Source organism: Mustelus asterias, chromosome 9 (assembly GCF_964213995.1).
Source record: "Mustelus asterias chromosome 9, sMusAst1.hap1.1, whole genome shotgun sequence".
NCBI classification, from domain to species: Eukaryota; Metazoa; Chordata; class Chondrichthyes; order Carcharhiniformes; family Triakidae; genus Mustelus; species Mustelus asterias.
In genome coordinates, this window is record NC_135809.1 from 100,197,090 (window position 1) to 100,216,497 (window position 19,408).

General features: G+C 40.1%; 1 protein-coding gene across 2 annotated transcripts in view; it reads right to left on the reverse strand.

The window, feature by feature from the left end:
• The window catches only part of chka (choline kinase alpha), a 64,860-nt gene extending 51,239 nt beyond the window's left edge, over positions 1–13,621 (reverse strand). For both annotated transcript variants that reach the window (XM_078220670.1, XM_078220669.1), the window contains exons 1-2: positions 12,877–13,621; positions 6,387–6,495 (exon numbers count right to left, since the gene is read on the reverse strand). In XM_078220670.1, coding sequence (XP_078076796.1) covers positions 6,387–6,495; positions 12,877–13,100 — 333 coding nt within the window. In that variant the 5' untranslated portion in view covers positions 13,101–13,621. The remainder of the gene's footprint in view (positions 1–6,386; positions 6,496–12,876) is intronic.
• Between the last annotated feature and the right edge of the window lie 5,787 nt (positions 13,622–19,408).

Consider the following 19,408-nt stretch of genomic DNA (forward strand, 5'->3'; position numbering starts at 1 on the left):
AAACATTATCAAAACTGAAGATGTTAACAAACTGAAAAGCTGAAAGTTGGTTTTGAGAAGTTCAACATTGTCTTTACTCAAATATTTAAACTGTAAATTAACCAACCTTGATTCATTCCAATGATACAGCTTCAGTAACTTAGTATCATTGCCATCAATTTTGTTTTTAATTTCTATGGAATTTCTAGCACAGTTGTCAATTAACAAAGAAAACCTTCCACATATGACTAAAACAAAACTATTATTTCCGTAGCCCTACCCATGGATTGTCAGCTAAATGCACAGGAACAATTTTTTGTTGTTATTTGGACTTGGTAGGGCAGGTTGTCACAAATCTTTGTAGCAATTTTGAAATTGAAACTGATCATTACATCCATGCCAACTAAAAATATCTGTTTAAGATTTTGGGGGTGGGGGGGTAGGTTGTACATCAGTTCATTTCAGCTTTCTTATTAGTGTTGTAATGCACAACAATATAATCTACTTATAATAAAGCATCAGGTTATGGCAACTTCACTTGGTCATATGATTCTCTCTCACTCTGCCTCCTCTCCCACATCTAGTAGTGCGTATCTGTTTTTGTTGGCAAGGTCCAATCTAAATGGCAAGCAGGAGCTCTGTGTTCAGAAGAACTGCATCATGAGTTCACAATAAAATGTTTGGTTTTTATTCAGCTATTCTTTGTGGATGTGAAGACGCTGAACAAGTTAAGTTTTCCAATGAACATGCTTGTTATTACAAATACAAAATTCATATACATTGCTTAGAATGTATGTGAAGGAAGTTAACAGCATGATTTCTATGAAGGTACAGAATGAATAAGTAATTGGCAGTGGACACGTGGTATTTTGACTCGGACTCACATTTTAAAATGTTATAACTATATTAAAAGATATTCAGTTGGAAATATTTAAACTTTTGAGTGCATTCTGCAATACAAGAACCACAGATTTCCAATGTGGACAACGTGTGAATTATGCAAATCTTCAGCCATACAGAACAAAGTAAAACAAGTAAATGCTGCAGGCATTTCTTCCAAACTAATTATTAAATCTCACGCATCTTTTAGATGGAATTGCAAGTGTATTAAGATACACTTTTAAATTGTAAATTACAAATAAGAACATCCAAGTTACTTGAACTTTTAGTTTCAAGATCTATTTAACCTTAATGAATTAAATAAGGTACTGGCTAGAATCACAGAGAATGGAAACTCGGTAGCCCATGTGAAATCAGTATAAACGGGTGTTAAATTACAATCACCCATCAATATTCAGTTATTTCAAACTATCAGAGGAAATAAGAATCATCAGCAAATATTTTGCTTTATTCTGTATAATACTTTAACAGGAAAACAAAGCTTGTTCAATTTATTGTGCTTGATGTACTTGGGCAAAGATAGATGGAAATACAGGACTCGGCGATCAGTTACTTAAAAATCCAAGCCTACTTAAAATGCTTAGAAGTTAATTACTTCTGTTTGACATTTTGCTGTACACAATTCTTGTAAGTATTGCAGTCTGGTGTTCGTCATGTACAAATAAAAATAAAATTGGTACATGACAGTGAAAAAAACTACACAATCAAAACCTGTACCCTGTAGTTTTATTTGTAATTAGTAAGTTAGGCTCCAACTTGAATCCAAGCAGTACCAAACTTTCACATGTTTACACTAAGAAGGTGGGTGCCATAGATGCACCAGAATGATGTTGGGGTTAAAAGGGTTGAATTATGAAGGCAGGTTGTGTGAAGTAGGTCTGTATTCATTTAATTACAACAGGTTAAGGGATCAATTGAGGTATTTAAGGCAATTAAGAGATTAGCCATTTAAATATTTCCTCTGGTGGGGGAGTCCAGAACAAGAGGGTACAAGTGCAAAACTAGAGCTGGCCATTCAGTATCAAAGTTCTTCATGAACTGTGGGGAAAATCATCAGCAGGTTAATTATTTTGATCATCCTTTAGCGTGGTTGGGGAGGATCATAGTTTTGAACCTCATGTGGATAAAACGTGGATTTAACATTTCTTAATGTCACTAAACATTAATTGGAAATATTTCATTTCAAGTCCACATCATCACATTAAAATAATAGTTTACAAAAATACACTTTCCACTTACGCAAGAGAATAGACTGTCAAATGTTTGAAAGAAAACTGTACTTGTGATTAATAAAACTGTTCTACACAATGGTATAATGATTAAATTTTTTAATTATTGAAGAAAGTTTTGTGAGGATTACTAAATCTCTATGCATTTTCTGTTTAATAATTTGAATACAGAATTCTCACCTTCATTCTACCGAAATAAATATTGTGCTGCCATAAATGTTGTTAAATTTATTTTTCCTAAGTGTATGTCCATCGGCATATTCCCAGTCCCACTGCTTTATTTGAAGGTTGAAACTAGACTGCTTTTCTTCTCCTCCTCCCAACCCCCAATGTTAACTCTTTTGCATTATTCTGATAACTTTATTTTTTACTAATATTTATTGCTCTATCATTTAAATAAACCACACTATTTTACATGATGGATGTGCTAGTCTGATGCTTCATTAAGATTAACTTTTATAATCTTGATCTTATCTATGTTTGAAACACTTCATTTGATGAATGATATTGCAATTGTGTGAAATAGTTGTTCCTGTTTTTTTTCTGCTACAAAATGGATGACAATGGTTGATTTTATCTTCTGACTGGATGACAATTTTTTGAGAATGTGTACATGCCCATTCAATGTTTTGAAGAATTTATCCATTGTTTCTGCACTCCTTTGAAACAATTGATTTCATCTTTTCTGACTATGTAAATCATAAATTAACACATGTAGCCATCAAGGCACAAACCATTACTGAAAATCATCCACAACAGGAAAAAGTACATATTATTGAATTTATACATGTACATATGCTTTCAAAGGTAATGTTAATTTGGTACTGTGAAGCAAAGCAGCTAATTTTTCCAAGAATTACTTTCTACATTCATGAAAAATGTAAGTTTAACATGCCAGAAATAAAGATCTATTTGCAGTATGGGGAAATTTGGGACTTTCTCCCCCAAGTAGCTGCAGATGCCAAATTAATTGCAATTTTCATGACTAGGTGACAAGAGTTTTGCGAGGCTAAAGGTATTAAGGAATATGGGGGAAAAGATGGTGAATGGTACAGATCAGCTATGATCTAACTGAATAGTAGAACAGTTTTGGAAGTCTGAAAGACCTGCTTTAGTGTCTATTACAAACAGAGTTACTACCAAAATAATTGTAATATATATGTGCAATGAGGTCTGGAGTAATCAGATTATGAACTGTAAGATCTTGTAAAATGCAACTTCTATTTTTGTGGATGATAAGAGAACAGTCTTGAGTGTAGCAGACAGTTATTTTTGCAGTCCACCAAAGTTAGATGCAATAGAAACAAAAATAAATTTGGACAGATAGCTCCTTTGATGATCAATCTTACATGAATAAGTTAATATTTTCACTTTGGAACAGAGATGCACATGCTGAATGCATATTTCAGAAGGCCCCAAATTCTCATTTCTGTATTCCAAATATGGAAACTCCACCCCAGGACATAAGGTGAAAATTTACCAAGTAATATAGGTATCAGCTTTACTCAGCAAGAGCACCTCATTATGTAATCAAGACATGACTTGAGAACAGTGCACCAGATTTCCAACCTGCACTTGTCAAGTGAGCCGAGTGGAGTGACACTGATTTTGTGCTTGCATCTCAGCATGAGTCAACGAATTGGAAGAATAGCTAGTTGGTTGTAAGACAGGAAATAGAGACGAAGGCAAGGGGTATCTATTCACAGTGGCAAAAGATGGAAAGTTTGTCATACAAGGATCAATGCTGAGACCTCTTGTTCACTACTCATACCAAAAATTCAAACTTCGGAATAAAAGTACCAATTTCTAAATTTGTGGACAACACTAAATGGGAGGGATGGTCAACACTGAGGCGGAATGCAAAAGTGACAAAAAGGTGTGCAAAATGAACATACGACCATTAAATGAGTATCAACATTTAGGAAATCACCTATTACTTTTAAAATAAGAGTCTAAATGGGCTCAAGAAGCAAAGGGATCTACGGAGTACAAATACACAAATCACTGCAAATTCTGATTAAGGTCAATAAGTCCATAACAAATGTAAACCAAACTCTAGGGTTATTTTTTTTTTTTACAGGGATAGAATTGGAAAGTAGAGAAGTTATGCTTTATTGAACTTTGCTTAGTATATCCTTGGGAGTATTGCATAGTCTAGTCACTATATTATGGAAAGGATATGAAAAGACACTGGAGAAGATGTAACAAAAATTTAAAAGGGTGATACCAGAAATGCATGAATATACAGATCCAGAAAGGATGAACAGGCTGGGTCTCTTATCTTGAGAGCAAAAGGCTGAAGGTGAGCTCATAGAGATCTTTATAGCAGTGAAAGATTTTTGACAGGATAAACACAGAGCGTATGAGCAGGATTTACCCACCAATGTCTACAGCTTTTGTGTGGCTTATCCGCCCCCCCAGAGAATCCAGTGTGTGTGGGGGGGCGGAGGGAGGGGCTTGTCTTTGGCTGGACCATAAGATCCCATCCTATGTTTCTAGTTATGGGGAAGAGCAAAACTAGAGGCCATCACTGTAAGTCACCAAGATATCAAATAGGGGATTAAAAAAAAACTTCTTACCTTCCATGAGGATTGGTGAATACCCTACCCCTGAAAGTATTGGAGGTGAATAATGAAGATACATTTAGGGGGAGGGTAAGTTTGCATATGAGGGAGAAGGGAATAGAAGGTTATTCTGGTAGAGTTAAATGAGGAAGAATGAGAGAGGTTTCACGTGCAGCATAAACACCTTCTTGGATTAGTTAGGCTGAATGGCCTGCTTCTGTACTGTATATTCTAAATAAATCTATGCAAGCTCAGGAAAAGAGGGAAAAAGGAGAAAAACTGAGGAAGTACAAAGATTGTATTTTGCAAGAAGATCATTTTTATAAATGATTAGTTCATCCAATCACTTGAAAATAATTTGTTTTATCATAAGCAGTGTATCAATTTGAGCCATTTCATGGCTTTCCTGTGACAAGTCAATAACAGCTACAAACTGTTAGATTTATACATTTGCTCCATGATCATTGTTTCCATCAGAATATATAGGGAGAAATAGGATCTGTGTGCATTATTGTATCTGTGGTGATCTGCGGATCATTTATTGTACAAGAGGAACATTCAAAATTGTCTCAAATTACATCTTTTCCCATTAGTTGCTGATTGTATGGCAAACACTGCAAGTTAAAGGCAATTGGCACTCTTTGTAATGATTAACTACCATAGCCATACACAAAGGTCACCAGGGACATGGAAGATTGACTTGTCTTTGATTTTTTTCACTCTTCACATATCCAATAATAAGCGCATGACCACCATTAATTATTAGAATTCTCAGCATAAAGTTCAACACAGCTCTGACGTATAAATGTAGAATCCTACCTTTTGATCATTTGTAACAGGCGTTTCTTCTAAACTGTTAAGTATTTGTTTACGGGTCTGGTCTAAAGAACATGAAACTAAACCAAACAGTTCTATCACCATGACCCAATGTTTGCAAGGCCAAATCAGTAACATGTCTAGCAGTATTGAAAATGGAATATTAAAAAATTGATTTTCCTTTATATGCATTTTCATGATTAATGTTTCAGTAATCTGCTGGGAAAGTGGTCATTTTCAGTTGCACTTTTTCTGAAAAGAAGCAGATTTCTTATTAGCTACTATATTTCTCAATTCCAGTGAACTATTAAATGTTTCATTGAGCTTTACATCAATCTGGATTGCCATTTACTCTATTCTACACTTACGTCAGTTACTGGATATTAAAATATTCCATGTCACACAAAATGACTAATTTGCATTACTTTTCTATGTACTTCTCTTCAAACTGGTTAATTCAAATCTTTCATTAGAAGGAGGTATTTTAAGCATCTCGGTGTATTACATCCATTGTTTTCTGTTTCTGCTCATATTGTAGATTAAACAAGAAGCTCAGTATATTTATTTCACAAGGAATTTCAACAACGAGATACATTTGTACCAATTTATTGAATAAAAGTCATTTACTCTTGCTCAGAGCAAAGCAAGATTAGTGCAATTTTAAAATCATATTTTAAAACTTTATTATTGATGCAGAATGGTTTTGATTCACATGGATACAAGTTAAAATCCATTCTTAGTTAATAAAAATGGTACTCAATGAAAATTTATTATTCAATCAAATCATTTATTCCATTACAATTTCTCACTAATTTCTAATACTTAACGGACACATCTTTAGCTCTCAGACAGACATACATCATAAATGAACATCCCACATCGGGAAACGCAGTCTCACCTGAAGAATTGCACCATACAATCGAAGGAGAACACACCGTGGTTCATCCTTTACACAGCTTTTTGTATCAGGCAATGAGCATTGAAAAAGTAGATTACTAAGACCACCCCTGTAAAATAATAAAGAAATTACAGAAAATTACAAATACAAAACCAAAAATGGGATGGTTGAAGGTTTTGCAGCCAAATTAGTTACAAAATGATATGCCAGGTCAAGAAATATTATTTAGTTGCTCTAAATTGAGATCTTGCCTTAGATATTCTCATGGGTACAGCAACACTAGCCATTTTTATAAGTGGTCCAAGTATCTTGGGGTAGAGTTTCTTCACAGTTGCTATGGTGTTTTTGTCAGTGCAATTTGACCAAAAGTCAGTTTAACCTGCACAAATAATGTTCTGCTCCTTTATGAAGACTTTAATTTCTTATAAATTTTGAGACCTCAAATCTCTTCTGAAGGTGTTGTTTACTCACTGGTATGCAGGCAAATCAGCACAAAATGCCTTCTGTTGACAAGAACCTTCTCAGCCATACCTGAAAATTTCAAACATTTATTCTTCCACCACCAGTGACTATGATTAGTTAATTATAATTCCAATGCTTTTAAATTATTAATCCTGTATTTCCTTTATTATTCTGAATTTGTAAATGTATTAAAAAACTGTTCTTAAATTCTTACTTTAATCAAATTTGCCCAAATCATTCTTTTCTTTTGTTATTGAGGTGTGTCATACTCAGTCTTCTCTTTGGCAGAATAGACCCAGGATAGTCCATCTTTCCTCTTAGTTGATTCCATAATTTAAGGGAATAATGTATGTTGACCCTTAAAACTGAAAAATTGCATGCATTATTCCAAATTCAGTCTCACCAGGACTGAATTTGTCTTTATAAAATCACCTCAGGATTTATATCCCTTGCAATGCATTCCAAAATTCTATCTGCTTCTTTAGAAAACATTGCCTGGGAACCATTGTAGTGATCCAGCAATCATTTGCAATCTATTTTAATATATTTCCATCTGTCTCATGATCTACTTTTTAGGATAGTATCAAATGCCTTTTGAAACCCAGGTAGATAACATCAACGGCCTCTTCCTTATCCACCAAGTCCATCATCTCCTCAAAGAAATGCAATGTGCTAGACATGCCCACCCACTCCTAAAACCATGCTCACCCTTTGATTTGCTCATACTCCTCAAGATACTCTCGTATCATCCCTCATGATAGCTTTATTCCACTGTTGGAAAAGTAACAATTTGATGGTTCATCCCTTGCTGCCTTTTGAACAGGAGGGAGACATTTGCTACCTCTGAACTCTCTGACATTTGGCCTGTGTGAACGGAGCTCTCGAAAATGTCCGTAAGAAGAACAGCAATTGTTGGAGCCAATTCCTTTGGAACCAGGAATTAATGTTCTTTTTTGGTACTTCAGTACTGCTTAACAACTCAATTTAATTAAAATTTGTCTGTTGGCTGCATGATTGTTTGAAATGCTAACAGATGCAATGGAAAGATTGGGGAATTAGACAAAGTTTATATCAAGGAAATCTTATTGGCGGTTCTGAGGCACGCAACATGCACAAGTTTGCAGGTTGCAATTCAATGGAGACTTGGCATTCTTACCGAAATTATCTCTCCTGTGATTGCAAGAAAAAAAAAGGCACTGAGAGAAAACCTGAACTGTTGCACTGTTCAAACATAGTTTCTGACCTTCTCCAAAAGAAGTCATGTTTCAAATTTGACCAAGTTAAAAGTGAATGTTCTGCTGTTGAAAGTCACAACTTCATGCAATTTTTTTTGTGATCTGAAAACCTGACAGTGTAAAGTATGCATTAATACAAGGGATTTTTTGCAGCATACACAACAACTAACTACAATATTTTCCTCAAACAGACTACCAAGCCTTCTGCGCCACCCATATTGAGCAATTCAACATTGCAGGTATTCCCAATGTTACGTGTTGCTCCAATGTATTCTGCACAGCATGGATGTTATACACTCCATAGCCACACCAGTTAATTTTCTAGAGAGTGAATATTTCCACTTACCTGAATAGTGTTTTTTTTTAAAGTCAGGAGAAAGAAAATTAGTGGACTTGGGAAAGCTAAATTATGAGAAAATATTGCAGAGACCTGGCATGAGTATAGCAGATTGAGGACTAACATGTTTATAATGTTAAAAAGATTTCACAGGATAGATATTGAGAAACTATTTCCTTTGGTGGCAAAATGAATCTTAGTATCACAGCTAGGCTATACAAAAGCAAAATCAGCAAAGTCTTTTTCACACAGAGGGAGCAGAAATTTGGAACTTCTTCTGCCAAATTGATGTGGATGCTCGAAGAAAATTGAGCTCTCAAAACTGAGATAGATGGCTTTTTATTTGGCAAGGATGTTCTGGGATATGGGATAAAGGTGAGAAAATGGAGCGGAGTTACAGTTCAGTCATGATCTAGCTGAAAAGCAGAACAAGTCCAAGCAGCTGAATGGTCCACTCCTGTTATTATTCCAAATCAGAATTAGACTAATTAACACCATATCATTTGTATTTGGAATGGAATTAAATGGGTACATTTTAAATTTCCATCAAATAAACATTGTTAAGTCTAATAGAAATTGGCTTCAAATGGAATGCATTTTGAACATTCTGGCTGAACAGGTTGCACCTGGCCAGGGCAGGACTGAGTTCCTTGCAAGGCATTTTGCTTATACTGTTGGGGAGGTTTCAAACTAATTCAGCAGGAGTGTGAGAACCAGGAGATAATACCAGAGAGGAGTATCAAGGTACATAGAATATTGGGAAAGATAGATAGCACTAGAGAGTGGGGAAATAGCAAGTTAATAGGTGGTGTCAAAGGAAAAGAACGTAGCAGAGTCTGACTCAGGGTTACTGTGTAGGTATGTGAATGCACAAAGTGTGGCAAATAACACTGGTGAATTACAGATGCAGATTGCCATGTGGAAATATGATACTGTGGTGATAATAAGAGACCTGGCTCAAAAAAAGTCATGATATGGAGATGCCGGTGTTGGACTGGGGTAAACACAGTAAGAAGTCTCACAACACCAGGTTACATCAAAAAAAAGGGCAGGACTGTGTGTTAAATATTCTTGATACAAGTCGTACAGAAAAGAAAAATAGGAGGGGTGGTGATATCAATTAATGAGAGCATTGCAGTGCTAGAGAAAGATGATAACTCCAAGGAGTCAAGGACAGAATTTATTTGGCTGCAGCTAAGGAGTAAAAGACGTGTAATTATATTGCTCAGTGTAGTGTATCGGTCACCAATTAGTGGGAAGGATGCAGGAGAACAAATTTGCAAGGAAATTACAGAGGTGCAAAAAAAGAGTACTTATAATGAGGGACTTTAATTATCTGAATATAGACTTGGATAGTATTAGTGTAAAGAGCAGACATGAGCAAAGTGTGTTCAGGAGAATTTTTTTCAGCAGTATGCCCATTGAAAAGGGAGGCACTGTTAGACATGATTCTTGGAAATGAGATGGGCCAAGTCGATAAGTGCTGGTGGGGAAATAGTCAAGGGGCAGTGGTCATTGTATCATAAGGTTGAGGCTGACTATGAAAAAATGACAAGGAATAACTCAGTACAGATAATTAACTGGAGGAAAGTCAACTATGAAGGGATGAGAACAGATCTGGCTGAATAAGCTGGAGTCAAAGATTGGCAGGAAAAACAGTCGCTGATCAATTTGGTACCTGCAAATAGGAGCTAATTTGGGCAGTCATGGAATATTCCCTCATAAGTAAAAGGTAGGGCAAACAAATGTAGAGCTTCCTGGATAACAGAAAAATTAAGATAAAGAAGAAATGGTGTGCTCATGACAGGTGTCAGGTAGAAATTAGAATTAGGCTCAATACAGAAGGTTCAGAGGGCAGATGGAGGGACTAAGAGAAGCAAAGAGGGAGTATGAAAAGAGACTGACACCTAACATGAGGAAATCCCAAAGTCTGCTGTAGGAATATATATATATATAGTAAGAGTAGGGATATTGAGGGACCAAAAATGGAATTTACATAGAGGCAGCGGGCATAGCTGGGATAGTAAATAAGTACTTTGCATCTGACTTTACAAAAGATGACAATGCTACTGAGGCCCTGGTCAAAATAGGAGGTAGTTCAGACTCTAGAAGGATTTAAATTGGAAGAGGTATTGGATAGGCAATTTGTACTTGAAGCTAATAAGGCATTGGGACCAGATGAGATGCACCCAAGAGAGAAATTGCAGAGGCACTGCTCATAATTTTTCAGTCTTAGATTCTGGGTAGTGCCAAAGGACTAGAGAATTGTAAACATAACAACCTATTTAAAAAAAAAGGGTGTATGGATAAGTCAAGCAACTACAGGTCAGTCAGTTTAACTTCAGTGGTGGAGAAATTAATAGTCACATGGGCAAATGCAGGCTAATTAATTAAGGAAAGCCAGCATAGATTTCTTTAGGGAAAAATCACGTTGAATTAACTTGCAGTTTTTTGAAGAGATGAGGGTTGAAGGTGGCAATGCTGTTGAAGTGGTGTACATGGATTTCCAAAAGATGTCTGATACCATGCCTCGCAATAGACGTGTGAGCAAAGTTGTAGCTCATGGAATAAAAGGGTCAATAACAATGTGGAAATAAAATTGGCTGAGTAGCAGGAAACAGCGACTTCTAGTTAATCGATGTTTTTCAGGCTGGGTGAATTTTTTTATATTGGAATTTACCAAGGGTCAGTGTTAGAACCCTTACTTTTCCTGATTATAGATGATCTAGATTGGAGTAAGGGCACAATTTCAATAGTTGGGGGTGACACAAAACTCAGAAGCATTGTAAACAGAGGAGGCCAGTGTAGAGCTGATAGAATGGGCAGACAGATAGCAGATGAAGTGCAAAATGATTCATTTTGGTAGAAAGAATGTGGACACTATCAAACAGGGGGTAATTGCAGAAGACCTGGGTGTATCTGTGCACAAGTCATTGAAGGTGGCAAGACAGCTTGAGAGAATGGTTAATAAAGCATACAGTATCCTGAGTTTTATTAATAGGGGCATAGTGTACAAGAGGTTATGTTGAACTTAAAAAAAACTAGTTTCACCTCAGCAGGAGTATCATAGAATCATAGAAACCCTACAGTGCAGAAGGAGGCCATTCGGCCCATCGAGTCAGCACCGACCACAATCCCACCCAGGCCCTACCCCCATATCCCTACATATTTACCCGCTAATCCCTCTAACCTACACATCTCAGGACACTAAGGGGCAATTTTTAGCATGGCCAATCAACCTAACCCGTACATCTTTGGACTGTGGGAGGAAACCGGAGTACCCGGAGGAAACCCATGCAGACACGAGGAGAATGTGCAAACTCCACACAGACAGTGACCCAAGCCGGGAATCAAACCCAGGTCCCTGGAGCTGTGAAGCAGCAGTGCTAACCACTGTGCTACCGTGCCGCCCTGCGCCCAGGGCGCCCAGTTCTGGGTCTCGCACTTTAGGAAGGATGTGAAGGCATTGGAGAGAGTGGGGAAAACATTCACGAGAATGGTTCCTGGGATGAGAAACTTCAGTTACGAAGATGGATTGAAGAGGCTGGGTCTGTTTCCCTTGGAGAAAAGTAGGCTAACAGGTAATTTGCTAGAGATATTGAAAATCACGAGTCTGGGCAGAGTAAATGGGGTGAAACTGTTTCTATTGATGGGGTCAAGAATACGAGAGTACAGGTTTAATTGGTAAAAGCAGCAATTGTAAGATGAAAAAAAAACATTTTTTACGCAAGTGATTCAGGTCTGAAATGCTCTGCCCGACAATGAGGTGGAGGCAGGTTCACAGTTGAAGCATCCAAAAGGAAGCTTGTGCAGGGTTATGGGGTGGGGAGGCATGGAATGGAAGTAGGCGAGTTGCTCACTGGAGAAAGCAGTGCAGACAGGATGGACCAAATGGCCTCTTTCTGCACCCTCGCAATTCTGTGATGAGAACAATGCTGGATCAAATTCTGCTGGAGTCAAAAGATCCCCTTTCTTGGGGTAAACCTGCATTCATTCTATATATTTCAAACCACTATACCACATAGAATTTGGATTTTATATTTTTGAAATAATCCAGTGTTATTCCCCCGCCATAGAGACATACGCACTTCCCCATTTGAGCACAAGGTAAAAAGGTTGCTAGTGTTATCACGGAGCGATCAGAAAAGCCTTAGTGACCACTCTTGGTTTTCCTCATTGACAGTTCCGTTTGAAAACCATACAAACTGTGATACCGAAAGAAAATTACTGGCGTGGATTATGCTGCAGATCATTTCGGATCCTCCCCCCACGCAGGATGTCGCATAGCCTCCATTTTCAATCAACACGTTTAATTTTTTTTCGTGCCCCTCAATGAACTCAGTAGATTCACGGTTACTCCATTTTTAAAAAAAATATCAGAAACAATTCAGGCAACGTAAAAAGACGCTATCACGAAGAAGGTAATATTTTTAAAAACACACACACACACACAAACCTTATGATGCTAATTTGAAATTCGTCCTCTGACAAGGTTTTCCAAGCACCTCGAAGGAACTCTTTGCACCAGAGATAAGCTTTATGCTTGGTCTGGGGGTCGGGTACGTCTTGCCTTCCCGCTTTGTATTCGGTGGTCTCCTCATGCTGAACGCGGATCCCGTTCTGTGCGATTAGTAGCCCCATCCCCAGAGTGTCCACTGCGCTGGGGAATTTGGTTTTCATTTATATTGACGGGGGTGGGAAAGAATAAAAATTGCAATTATCACTTAAAACGCGGGTCGGGGGTGGGGGAACCTCCCCTTCCTCACGGTCGGAATGAATCCCCTCCTTTAACTCTTCTTACTCCCAGCAACAAAAGATTTCCTTTTTCCAAAAAAAAAGCTGGAAGACAAAGGGAGGGAAGAGAGAGAAAGAGATAAAAAAAATCAAAGTCTATTAAAACCACACCTATCTCTGCGGGAGAAGAGGGAAAAAAAATCAATATCTTAAAATTATTTCTTTTGAACTATGTCAAAAAATACAATTTTAATATATATATATAATGAAAGCAAACGTCGGCTGAGGAATCTACAGATCTTGAAGAGATGTGTTTGTCAACGGTTTCTTGAAGTTGGTAGCTGTAAATGTTCTTTCTGGTTTGAAAATTCCCCCTCACACACAAGCCAGCAGTTCGGGGAAGCAGAGCTGTGTATGTGAGCTGGGAGGATGTGCACTCAATCTTATATATTGATGGCGTCTTTACCAGTAAGCACAAAGAATGTGATTGGAAAACCAACTGCCTCCGCCCCCACACTCTCCAATGGCCACAGAGCCTTCCGTTCAATAACGCCCTCAGCTTCGACTGGTACAATTACTCGTCATCTGTTTTACACCAGCCTTTCTTTTTTTTGCTGCTAAGCGTTTCTCTTTTTTTCTAAAACTGCACCGACTCGCGATGCCCTTTCCCCCTACCCAAAGAGGCCCACCGAAGTTTAAGCCGGCATTCCCGCAATAGCACAGGTTCCTTTCTTAAGCCTTTCTGCCCCACATTCCTGACTTCTGGGTCACGACAAGTCAAATCTCTGCGAATGCTGCAATACCATAACAGATCGGTTAGCAACTGTGAAGAGAAAAATGCAGGCTCGTGAGGTTAGAGCCGACTGGGATTCTGGTGAAGGATCCACAACAAGTGGGAATATCAAGAAGGCAATTTATTCTTAACCTCAACACGGTGGTGGTGGGTGGTAAGCGGGGGGGGGGGGGGGTGATGGTTGGGGGGGGATGGTGGGGGGCGTGGAATAAGGGGGTTGCCTGGCAGTGGCAACATGATGTGAAGGGGTCAAGTGGTCAGAAGAGGCTCACATATGTTTTCAGATTGGTTGCATGTTTAGGAGCAGGAATGCTCCCCCCTGGTCTCAAGTGGAAGTCTTTGGCCTCCCCGACCTTGCCCACCAGCTTTCCCAGTTGCTGTCATTCATCAACAGAATCCCTCCTCCCCATTGTAGCCAGCAACCTTCCACCCCTCTCCCTCCCAATTGCTGTCTCAGCATTCCTCCTGCCACTAAATTCCTGCTTTTATCAAGGTGGCAGACAGTCACCGAATTATTTAAGGGAAGTCCTACCATTAGTTTAAGCACAGCTTTCACATCCCATTTCCTTGTTAGATTATTCTTTGGCTGCCCAACACACACACAATCATAGAATCCCTACAGTGCTGAAGGAAGCCATTCAGCCCATCCAGTCTGCACTGACTCTTACCCAGGCCTACTTCCCTCCCCCCATCCTAACTCCACATTTACCATGGCTAATCTCCCTAACCTACACATCTGTGAACACTAAGGGGCAATTTATCATGGCCAATCCATCTTGGCCAATCCATCTAACCTACACATCTTTGGACTGTGGAATGAAACCAGAGCATGATGAAGCCATGGATGGATTTGAAACAATAATAAGAATATTTGTGTAAAAATATTTAAATTGTGAAGTTGGAAGCCAATAGAGGTCAGTGAACACAGGAATGCTGGATGAATGGGAGTTAGTGCAGGTTAAGGTAAGGGCAGCAGAGCTTTGGATATGTTTAAGTTTACAAAGGGTGCAAGGTGGGAGGCTGGCCAGGAGGACAATAGAATCTAATGGTAACACAGTCATAGATGAAGGTCTCTGAAGCAAATGAGCTGAGGTAGAGAGTTACAGTGTTAGGAAATAGCCCATTTTGGTATTGGAGAGGAAATAGATTCAGAATCTCAGCTCAAATTCAATTATGATGCCAAGGTTGCAAACGATATAATGTAGCCTGCAACCTCGTCTGGGAGAGTGATGGAGTGAATGGCTAAGGAGTTTGTGGGCTACCATATTCTTGGAGACCTTGGCTGGATTGAACTGTACTGTCATATACCCCCGCTTTGCCAAATAACTGAAGCTCTCTATAGCTAGGATCCTAATCAAAGCTCCCAAAAGGTCCTGGTACCCTCAGCAACCATCTATGCAGTCTTCCCACAATGCAGATGCCATTGATTCTCTGTGAATAAAAAATCATTGGAGCTGTATACCAATAAGTGTAGATGTGCATGATTCTACTCCGATGGGTGCATATCAACTGCACATCCATAGTCTGGGGCATTAAGAGTCAGTTTGGAGGCAGTAGATTGGGGGGGGGGGGCGTGCGGTGGTGCTGTTGCTGTAAGTTGTGACTAGGGCACATTCAATCAAATGCCTAATGTCCTGACAGATGTCACAAGCAGTGGAAATCTTGGAACACAAATGTCTCACATTGATGTGGCGGGACAGATGTCAATTAACCCATTTCTAATATTATCAGTGGGCCATGGGGTTTCAGAGCGTCCCCTGTTTAAAGGAGGTGGTAAGCAGTTCAGTGCTTCCTCTGCCAGCTACACATCCAGAGAGCCAATGCGAGGTTTTGATTTGATTTATTGTCACATGTATTAGTATACAGTGAAAATTTTTGCTTCTTGCACTATGCAGACAAAGCATACCTAACATAGAGAAGGAAAGGAGAGTGCGCAGAATATAGTGTTGCAGTCATAGCTAAAGTGTAGAGAAAGATCAACCTAATACGAGGCAGGCTTGTTCAAAAGTCTGATGGCAGCAGGGAAGAAGCTGCTTGAGTCGGTTGGTATGTGTCCTCAGACTTTTGTATCTTTTTCCCAATGGAAGAAGATGGAAGAGTATGTCCGGAGTGCATGGGGTCCTTGATTATGCTGGCTACCTTTCCGAGGCAGCAGGAAGTAAAGACAGAGTCAATGGACAGGAGGCTGGTTTGCGTGATGGATTGGGCTTCATTCATGATCCTTTGTAGTTTTTTGCAGTTTTGGACAGAGCAGGAGCCAGACCAAGCTTTGATACAACCAGAAATAATGCTTTTTATGGTGCATCTGCAAAAATTGGCGAGAGTCGTAGTGGACATGCCAAATTTCCTTAGCCTCCTTAGAAAGTAGAGGCGTTGAACTAAAAGTTTATTTATTAGTCATAAGTAAGCCTTACATTAACACCGGAATGAAGTTACTGTGAAACTTGGTGGGCTTTCTTAACTATAGTGTCTGCATGGAGGGACCAGGACAGGTTGTTGGTGGAACGGGTAGTATTGAGGAAGCAGAGGGCTGCAGAAGGACTTGGACAGGTTAGGAGAGTGGGCAAATAAGTGGCAGATGGAATACAATGTGGAAAAGTGTGAGGTTATGCGCTTTGGAAGGAGGATTGGAGGCATAGACTATTTTCTAAATGGGAAAATGCTTAGGAAATCAGAAACACAAAGGGACTTGGGAGTCAGTGTTCAAGATTCTCTTCAGGTTAACGTGCAGATTCAGTTGCAGTTAGGAAAGCAAATACAATGTTAGCATTCATATCGAGAGGTTTAGAATACAAGAGCAGGGATGTACTTCTGAGGCTGTATAAGGCTTTGGTCAGACCCTATTTGGAGTATTGTGAGCAGTTTTGGGCCCTGTATCTAAGGGAGGATGTGCTGGCCTTGGAAAGAGTCCAGAGGAAGTTCACAAGAATGATGCCTGGAATGAAGAGCTTGTCGTAGGAGAAGTGGTTGAGGACTCTGGGTCTGTACACGGAGTTTAGAAGGATGAGGGGGGATCTTATTGAAACTTACAGGATACTGTGAGGCCTGGATAGAGTGGACATGGAGAGGGTGTTTCCACTAGTAGGAAAAACTAAAACCAGAGGGCACAACCTCAGGCTAAAGGGACGATCCTTTAAAACAGAGATGAGGAGGAATTTCTTCAGCCAGAGAGTGGTGAATCTCTGGAACTCTTTGCCGCAGAAGGCTGTGGAGGCCAGGTCATTGAGTGTCTTTAAGACAGAGATAGATAGATTCTTGATTAATAAGGGGATCAGGGGTTATGGGAAAAAGGCAGGAGAACGGGGATGAGAAAAATATCAGCCACGATTGAATGGTGGAGCAGACTCGATGGGCTGAGTGGCCTAATCCTGCTCGTATTTCTTATGGTGATCTGGACACCTAGCAACTTGAAGCTCTTGACCATTTCACTTTATCCCCTTCAATGTAGTCAGGCATTTCCTCCACTACGCTTCCTGAAGTTGATGGCTACCTCCTTCCTTTTGTTGACATTGAAAGAGAGATTGTCATCGCACCAGATTCTCTATCTCTTTCCTGCCCTCCGTCTCATCATTGTTTCAGATCCGACCCACTACGGTGGTGTCATCAGCAAACTTGAAAATCGAGTTGGAGGGGAATTTGGCCACACAGTCAGAGGTGTATAAAGGAGTATAGTAAGGGCCTGAGGACACAGATTTGTGGGACACCGGTGTTAAGGATGATCGTGGAGGTGGTGTTGCAGTTTGTGGGTTAGGAAGTCGAAGATCCAGTCACAGAGGGAGGAGCCAAGCCCCAGGCCATGGGATTTGGAGATTAGTTTTGTAGGAATAATGGTGTTGAAGGCTGAGCTATAGTTGATAAATAGGAGTCTGACATAGGTGTCATTGTTATCTAAGTGTTCCAGCGTTGAGTGCAGGGCCAGGGAGATGACGTCTGCTGTGGACCTGTTGCGGCAGTAGGTGAACCGTAGTGGATCAAGCAACTGGGAGGCTGGAATTCATTCGAGCTATGACTAACCTTTCGAAGCACTTCATAATGATGGATGTCAGAGCCACTGGATGATAGTCATTAAGGCACGCTGCTTGGCTTTTCTTTAGTACCAGGATGATGGTTGTCTTCATGAAGCAGTTTGGGACCTCAGATTGGTATAAAGAGAGATTAAAGATGTCTGTGAATACTTCCACCAACTGGTCTGCGCAGGATCTGAGAGCTGGCCCCATCCAGGCCAGTCGCTTTCCATGGGTTGACTTTCCAGAAGGCTGCTCTGACGTCTGCGATGTTGACCTCGGAAAGGGTAGTGAAAGTAGGGCATTGCCCCATATTGGCAGAAGGGGATGAAGCTAGCAGGGATAAGAGAGGAATGCTGCCACCAGTGATAATGGAGGGAGAATGCTGTCTGGAGTAGCATTTGCTTCCAAGGTATGAGGGGAGATGGGCTGTACAGACACTCAGAACTCAAGAGAGAGCCTATCTTCTATGGGCTTAATCCACCGAGTCTTTGTGATCACTGACTGAGGAACAGCTCAGAGGGAGGGAGGTTCAGGCACCAGTGAGGGCAGAAAAGGATCATTAGGAGCAACAATATGGGCAGCCACGCTGAAGAAAACGACAGAGAGGAGCACCGTGTGCCTCCTGTGCAATGACAGGCCTATCCCCAGGAAAGAGTCATACCATCTGTGGAAGACCAAACAGCAGTGTCAGTGCAGGCTGAGACTCCCCAAGGAGACGATCACTGATCTCCATACCATGCAGGATGAACTGAGAACCATGGGGGAACACCTAATCTTTGAACGTTACAGTGGCTCTCAAATGCTACTCCTCTGGATCCATGAGAGAACTGTGTGGGATCTCCCAGGCTGCAGCCAATGCCCTGTTCAAAGGGTGGGTATGCTATCACACCAACCCAAACAGTCTGGCAGAGAGATCCACTGGGTTCAGGGCCATTGCTGGATTCCCTCAGGTGTGGGCTGTCATTCATTCCATGATTGCGGCCATCAAGACTCCCCAGGTCCAGCCAGTGGCCTTGATTATTAGGAAGGGCTTCCATTCCAACAATGTCCAGCTAGTCTCCAGTCATCAAAACTGGATATTTCAAGTATGTGCAAGGTTCCCTGGAAGTAGCCACAATTCTCTGATATTTCCAAGTTTCAGAGCTGTTCGAGCCCACCTTCAGGGATAGATTCTCAGGGACAAAGAATACCTACTGAAGGCATGGTTGCTCATAGCCTGTGAGGAACCAGGACACTGCAACAGAAGGGAAGTTCAATACCTGTTATGGGTTCACCCAAGCAACCTTCCAACTGGTCATTGGGTTGCTGAATGTGAGATTTAGATACCTAGGCCACTCCAGTGGAGCACTTTAGTATGACCCAGAGAAGGTCTTGCAAATCCTCAGGAACTGCTATGGTCTTGGCTTAGAAGATCAAGCTATTGAATCAGTTTGGGTTGAGATAAGAAATAGCAA